The sequence below is a fragment of the Oryzias melastigma genome, linkage group LG19, assembly GCF_002922805.2.
Source record: "Oryzias melastigma strain HK-1 linkage group LG19, ASM292280v2, whole genome shotgun sequence".
NCBI classification, from domain to species: Eukaryota; Metazoa; Chordata; class Actinopteri; order Beloniformes; family Adrianichthyidae; genus Oryzias; species Oryzias melastigma.
Genome location: NC_050530.1, coordinates 11850836 through 11858698, shown reverse-complemented (window position 1 = coordinate 11858698; position 7863 = coordinate 11850836). Strand labels below are relative to the sequence as shown.

The window sequence follows — 7863 nt, the reverse complement described above, 5'->3', positions numbered from 1 at the left end:
ATTACACGAGTCTAAAAAGTGCTCTATAAATAAAGTTTGATTTGATTTCTCCTTTATACTGACATCGATCTAGAAATATTTTGGTTATTTTTTTTAAGTTTGGTAGTTTAAATCCTCCTGAATTAATAATCAAAAGCTGGTTAATATTAAGTAAGTTGTATTGAAATATATTTAGAAAAATGTTTAAATGAAGGAATCAAATAAAAAAAATTAAAAATGACTGCATTTATGGCTACTTTTGCAATATTTTTGTGACATGGTTATACTTAAGCAACAATTTGAAAACTCTTAAAAAATAAAGTTGGTTGAAACATGTTTGATGTTTAGAAATAATGAGGAACAGGTGCTGACGGAGTTACAGGTGTACTGAAAATATTGTGGATTTTATTTCAGAATAGGTTACACAATTGAAACTCGACACATTCAGACCGAAAACCTTTTGACCCCTGGCTTCATAAATAAAATGCAGATTGTGGTGCTGCTTTCATGGCTCATCTTTTCTCCAACCTTCGATTCTATTAAGCCCAAAATTTGGCACCATTTTTTTTTTGTTTTGACAAACTCAATTTTTGACTAGCTCTTAAGGTGCTGACAAGGTCCGATTTGTTTTTAACTATGAAGGAATGAATGCAAGTCATAAGGCGTTGGGTCACATCCTGATAAACAGCTGCTGAAATCTGATATATTTCACACAAATAGGCAAAGCTGTCTGCCGCAGTTTGGTATACAGAAGTATCACGTTCAAACAATTTATTTAAGAAAACAAACAAAAAAAATAAATACATATATTAAAAAAAAAAAAAAAAAGCATTCCACAAACCAAAAAACACACAAATAAGAACACTGATGCTCATGAAATTTCAAAAGGAGATTCACCTTTGGACGATATCAAAGGGGAAGCCAGACCCTGTGTCAGAAATCACCACGGCAACGGTTCTGATGATCAAAAAGCAAAAACTAATGCAGCTCTGCCACAATTCACTCACTACAGTACATCACCATGCATGGGTGGCAATGGTTTTGACCAACATGGCCTCAAGTGGAGTAGAAAAACTGTTGGGAGGGAGTTAGACTTTTTATAAAAATGTCAAGAAAAGCCAAAATTCTGTAAAATGTTGAGGCAATATCGACTTAATGCTTATAGCAATTTTGGCACCTTTTGTTAAAAAGAAGTCCAATTTAAGAATTATTTTGCTCTTGTTTGTTATTCGAGATACTTTGACTTTTCGAAAGAAGAAGGTCTGGCTCCTCTCACTTTTAGATCATGTGCTATATTTCATTAAAGCCAACAACTTTTTGGGGAGAAAAAAAAAGACAAAAAATAATCTATTTCTTTTTCCAACTCTCAAGTGCTTACAGTATTTATTTGTATTTTTTAGAATGGTTAAAAACTTGATGTAAACTGTAATAAAGGCAGCAGTCCGTTATCTGTTTTGCTGAAAACGTGGGTAGTCTACGTCAGTCCTTCACTAAGTGTTATCTATCGTTAATGATTGAGTAATACTTTTACAAAAGTGATGGGCTACATGACTGATCTTGCATGGAAAATGCACACCAAAGTGGCAAAACAGCAAGGAACAAAGCTGACTATCAAAATACATCTACTTCAAACCTGAAACATACATGCAAGACCTTGGCCTGGATGAACGACGCACATCAAAGTCAAGAGCTTAGCAGAGCATGTCGTTTTTTATATGTATATATATATATATCTTGAACGATTTGTTTAGTTACAGCTACAAAAAAACCCAAAAAACAAGCAAAATGTGGTCAAGGCCTTCGTGAAGCTGCTTCTTATCCTCAGATGAATAAACGTATAGCTGTCGAAGGACTGTTCCTCGTGGTTGTTTGGTCCAGGACCGCCGTCTCCTCTGTAATCCTAGCCACTGCGGTGGCTGCCGTCTCCGGTACGCTGCACGCGAGCCAGGACCACATCGCGGGACACCCGCTTGCAGTCCTTGGCCAGACCCAGGAAGCACATCAAGTCGATGAAACATGTGGTGAGGTTGAGCTTGCAGCCAAACTCGCTGGTGGCGTAGTCGTAGGGAAAGGTGTGGTGATAGTTGTGAAACCCCTCACCTGTGAGGCACAGGAAGACATTTATCAAAATATCTCAACATATTTGGTTAAAGCCTCCTCATATAGTCGTCATGGACTTACTGTGATGTAACTGAATACTTCGCTAGTCCGCCTGCATGCCTTTTCCCTCGTGTAGGCCCTGCCCCATCTGCCTCCCCGCCACACTTACCTTCATCCAGCTCCTAACCAGCATTTATGCTGAACTCCGCACACCCCTGAAGCCGAAACCGCCTCATTTTTTTTAACCTCCGCGCGTCCCCACGCAAAAGTGGAAAAAATAACTGCCTCCAGGTTAGCCTCACTAATGACAATACAAGCTCATTAGCAGACATGCAAACAGGAGGACGGTGAAGCAGACATGAAGACTCCAGGATTTTTTCACCTTAATTGGTTGCATAAAATTACTTTATTTTCCTTTAATTTCTTCCTAAACTGAAATTGCATTTGCGTTTTGCTAAAAAAGTATGAGGACAAGACGAGCAGATGGAAAGTTGCAAACAGCTGCATGTGGAATAACTAGCAGAAACCATCTTTGCAACCTTAAAGTGCTTCATTTTTTCCCATAAAAACTATATTTTAAAGTCTTTATTACGGAAATAAAATATTTTTTTAAGTTAACAGGGATGCTTAAAGTAGAACCCACTCTTAAAAGAGATATATATTTTTTAAAGCTGAGTTGGGAAACTTAAGCTTTAGCTTAGCTTAACCTTTACCAGTCTCTGAACTCTCTGGTGAGTTTGCCATTCATATCGGCTGGAAACAATAAAGTGACTCGGACTCAAATTCAAAATTTAACATGAAGGATTAAAAAAAGATTTTAGTTATGAAAATTTGGGTTCAAAAGAACTCCATAGGATAAATCCTTAGAACAATTAGTGGAGGTTCACCTGCTGTCTTAAACGTTTTATACACACTTTTGTCTTTGCTTTGTTTTTGGATTTATACATTTCTATTTACACTTTTGATCTTTGTCATGAAAAAAATTAAACAGTTTGGTGTCAATTTTTGTAGCAAAAAAATTAAGTTGCTTCTCTAAATTGATATTTTTGGACAGTTTTATTTTTGTTGTGGAATAATTCTCTAATATAGTAAAATAAATATTTTAAAAAAGGGTTGTAATTAAAAAATATAGAGATCAAATACTCAAAAGGCTCAAAACTACTAAGGGATCCAAATCTGACACATTTTATGCTGTTTTTTTGTATAGCACTCAGAGCACAAGCTCCTCCTGCTCATGTTTTGGCCTCATTTCCAGAGATAATTCTACATGTAAATGTGAGATCCCAACTGACATGCTCACATTAACTCCAGGAGAAACCTGCACTGCAAGCTCGACAGCACACAAGCGTCTGTTTGCAACTTTTCACCCATTATTCCATCCCGTTCATTTAAATGTTTCTAGGATGTGTCCAAATTAGCTTAAAGCGATAGTTTTATCTTGTTAAAGCATTTCAAAATAAGAGGTTGACTTATATCACATCTGTGTCATGTGCTGTAAGTTGTAGGTCAAACTTGATATTTGGATAATTATTGCTAACATTAACACTAATGCTAATCTAACATCCTGTTCTATCATAGTTGAAAGCTGTGTTTGCTTTTCGTACCTATGGCGCTGAAAGTGACAAACTTGTTCTCTCTGGGGCTGATGTTCTGGTCGTAGGGCTTGTTCCCCCACATGTGGGCCGCGCTGTTGACCAGCCAAGTGGCGTTGAGCGACACGGTGTACCTCAGCAGGACCGGGATAAAGTACGCCGTCCACAGGGACTCCCCCCACAGGTACCACGGCACAAACATGGGAATGAAGAAGCAAACCAGCAGCACGGACATCTTGTAATGCCTGTTGAGGAAACAGAGTCATGTTTGAGTCTGGTTTCTAACTGAGAAAATCTTTGTGCAACTTTTCTTTTCACTTGTCATTAAGACCCAGCTAAGTTAGTGTGAACACACATATGAACTTGTTGAACCAGAATGACTAATATGAGCTGAGCAGGATACGATGCTTTGAAGTGGTATTAGGTTTAAGTGTTTTTTCTTCCTTTGACCTTTCATTGTTTGCTGTTTAAAAAACTGGCACACCTTTCTGTAAGCGTCAACTCAGTTTATTTAAATATTAACACAACTAAGAAAAAGCTTCTTACCTCCTCTGAAACATTACAACTTTGTCAGACAGCAAGTCTCTGAGCTCCAGCTTGCTGCCTTTTTCTATGACGTCTGGGTGTTTGCGCACCAGCAGCCAGCCAATGTGGGCAAAGAAGAAGCCCCGTTTGGCGTTGTGAGGGTCGGCGTCTGTCTCTGAGTATTTGTGGTGAACTCTGTGGTCTCGAGCCCATTCGAAAATGTCATTCTGCAAGCGGAAGGGAAGAAAAGCCCTTTAGATAACTTTAATAGGGACGTCAGGTTTTTCTTCATGTGATTGGACCAGACACAGACGGCCTGTCATTGAATTCACTTCCTGTCTGGGCTATTTTGGGCAGAGAGAATCAAACTGTGTCAAGCCAGGCCGAGCAGGGTGTAATCCTCCAAGTCAAAACTTTTACTTTCACAATTAGTCATCACCTTAAAATAAAATCAATCCTGACAGCTGAGACTAAAACAAAAACGTACTTTTTTCTGATTATGTCTAAAGTAATTTTTATTGAAAAAAAAAACATTAGAAATTGTAATTTTCTGCACAAAAAATGAATGATTTTTGACTCATCCTCTTTACATACCTGAAATGCCATGGAGTTTGCAAAACCCAGAAAGATCCTCAGAGGTAAGGACGCCTTGTAGGCTCTGTGACTCCACAGGCGGTGAGCCCCCGCCGTGATTCCCAAAGCACTTATGAAAAAGCAAACCACAGCTGTGGACAGAAAGACACCTAAAATGAATCTGCAGGGATCAGCAGGAAATAATAGTGTTATGAAACATGAACTAACTGGGTGAAAAAAGTGTGATGCAACTAACATTGACAGCACATATTTCATTACAAAAACATGCAAATATTGTATCCCTACGTCCAAAAATGATTATGCATTTGTGTGTATTTGTCATCCTGGTGGCCATGCACAGAATAAAGATCAGTTGGGGTGATGTAACATCAAACCCTCCAGTGATCTATGAGAAATCCCTCAGAGAAATCTAGAAGGATCACGCCCACTCAACAAAAGCGAAAAAAAAAGAAAGAATTAGCCTGATGTAACTGTTGATTCGATTTCCTCTCAAAAGACAGCGCGTGTTTCAGGCGCGCGCCGCTTTTGTATTTTTCCACTTACACCAAAGCAAGGTCAGCGTAGAGGCAGAGGGGATGAGGATGAAGCTGTACACGGCTCCTAAGTGCAACAGAGTCATCAGAATGACATTTCTCCACACGATGATCTTGCGAGGTTTTGGGCCCTCTTTCTCCTTGTATGTGTGATCAAACACGTCTTCCCTGGTCTGGTCTGAACAAACATCCCCGTTGCTCGGCTTGTGCTGCTTTGGCTCCAACAAATCCGCTTCCGTCATTGTGTCTGTGGAACAGGAGATGCTTTAGATAAAAAACAGAAGAAAAATCTCTCAATTTCTAGAAAAAAAAGGCCCCGCGCGCACCCAATTATTATTTGGTCTCGCCCGGCGAATGCTAGTTAGCTAGGGCGTCAAAAAAGGGTGGAAAAAGGTGGTTATAACACAACGATGATTAACCGACATTTGCTGCGTTGCATAACAACGCAGTGGATAAAACTAAATATTTGTAAGAATTGCTCACCAAGGACGAGGTAAAAATGAGATTCGGGTTCCTAAAAGAAGACGATGCCGGTGTTATGACCCAAAATTACAGTAACCTAGAAATGGACATCGATGGTTAGCAGTGCAGCGAACGCATCAATGAGAAACTGAGCTCGAGGCGAGACTGGCCAATCAGCGCTCGGATGCCTCCTGAAACTCGAGCTCTGATTGGCTGCTTTTTTATCTGCTGTTCACCTTGTGTTCTCGCTTTCAGACAGATGTAGAGTAGCTGTTATAAATGAATGCTTGTTGGTTAGAATCTAATCAAAAATAAATATGCAAATTGTCTCACTCAAAGGTGGAATACTGCGTGGCAGCAGGGCGATGCAAAGTGAAGCTGGAATTGTTCCTTAAACCCACAGAGAATCCCTCACCCCTTCCACACAGAGAAAGTGGTTCATTCTGTCATGAAGCAAACATACCAGTTTGGGATTTTAGCTTTTCTCGTGAAAGAAACTAGATTTTACTTAACTGCTAAAGTCAATTTAGTTTTAAAATTACATGCAAGTTTTAGCAGTATTTGTTTTAGCAGTTCAGAGTTTTAGGCTCGCTTTAAAATAGTAAAAGTAAAGTAAAAAGTTTAAAACTAAAACTTAATTACAACAGAGATAAACCTGACATATAATAAGGATTTTTTTCTACTTTTTTCTTTTTTATTTTTTAATCATTGTGTTAAATTATTATTTTGAAGCTTGAAAAGCAACTCTAATGAAAAAAATCATGTTCTTGCCGAATTTTTCTCATGATATATATCAAATAAATTAGGATAAATATGGATTTGTGCGTATTTCTTGATTCAAATTGTGAAGGATAAGGAGGAGATAGCAATTTGAAAAAGTCTGCTGTGGGTTGTAACGTTGCAACAGAAATTTGTGGGCCAGTCTCCCTGCTCTGCTCTATTCTGATGCACTTGTAGACGACTAGATACATAAATATATTTTTCTTTGTCTGAGTTGGCATCTGCCGTCGAACTTTAAAGCTGGATAGCTCCAATATTGCCATTTTTGTTGCACCGCTATGCTAATGTTAGCTTGGAAGTGTGAGGGGTTAGAAGCTAGCGGGAGAGAGTGTAAACAAAGGAATGATGGGACATCAGAGGAGGCTTGCTTCGCTGTTAATAGTCCTGCCACAACTCAAAGGCAAATTTCTGACGAACTCCTGTTGCTTTGTAGAAACTGTCTTAGAAAACAACACAAGTTTATTCATTTATTTAGCCTAAAAACAGGATAATCGTAATTAAAAGACCACAAGGAACACTTTTACAAGACATCAAAATATAATTGGAGTGGGTCTTCAAACTAAAAATGTAACAACCTCTTTAATCATCTTTCTATTGATTTTTATAGTGTTACGGGTGGTCTTTTAAGTATACGATATCAAGTTTTTATGCAAAATGTAAAAATGTGTGTCATCTTCTAGGACATAGTTTCTGCAGAGCGGCAGAAGTCCATTAGAAATTGGCATCTGAGTTGTTGGCGGAGCCCTCCCTTGCACTCATTGTTGCTGAGAGCTCCAAACAGGGAACTTGTGCCTCGCCCAGCATATTTTCTACATCAAAAATACAATATTTTACATTTTTTTCTTTGTCTGCTTCTGATCCTGATTTAATGTGATTTGAATAAAACAAATTTTGTGCTTAACTTTCCAATTATATGCCCACCATCATGATAAAAATTTCGCAAGAACATAAAAAAGAAGTTTATTGGAGTGGGTCAAAAATAGTTATGGAATGCAAAACAACAACCACAAACAATGGTGCCATTCTAACATGTCTCAGTGTTCTGGGATTTTCTGTTGCCTCTCATTTTAACACAGGAACTAGATTTTCTGTTTTTTCATGTAAATAATATTCCATGAGTGGCCATATTTTCCTCATTTCCTGTGTCTTCTAACCTGTCTTATAGCACATGTACTGGTGTTTTGACTGTTTCCAAACTGCTCTCTACAGTAACTTATTACCCCATAACAGATGTTTTAATATCTGCTTTCTTCTCAACATTTTACTTTCCTTTATGGTACTTCAGTCATTTGCTTTGT

The 7863-nt window shown here is 38.3% G+C and overlaps 1 protein-coding gene across 2 annotated transcripts; it reads right to left on the bottom strand.

The window, feature by feature from the left end:
* Positions 1–355: 355 nt before the first annotated feature.
* Positions 356–5968, bottom strand: scd (stearoyl-CoA desaturase (delta-9-desaturase)). Of its 2 annotated transcripts, none has more exons than XM_024285262.1 (6): positions 5807–5968; positions 5334–5570; positions 4791–4921; positions 4218–4423; positions 3684–3916; positions 356–2079 (listed from the first exon to the last, which is right to left on the bottom strand). In XM_024285262.1, exons 2-6 carry the CDS (start codon positions 5563–5565, stop codon positions 1880–1882), a joined length of 1002 nt encoding a protein of 333 aa, XP_024141030.1. In that variant the 5' UTR covers positions 5566–5570; positions 5807–5968; the 3' UTR covers positions 356–1879. The 2 variants fall into 2 exon arrangements, with proteins under 2 accessions (XP_024141030.1, XP_024141031.1); XM_024285263.2 differs by having other exon boundaries at positions 5334–5587; positions 5807–5960.
* Between the last annotated feature and the right edge of the window lie 1895 nt (positions 5969–7863).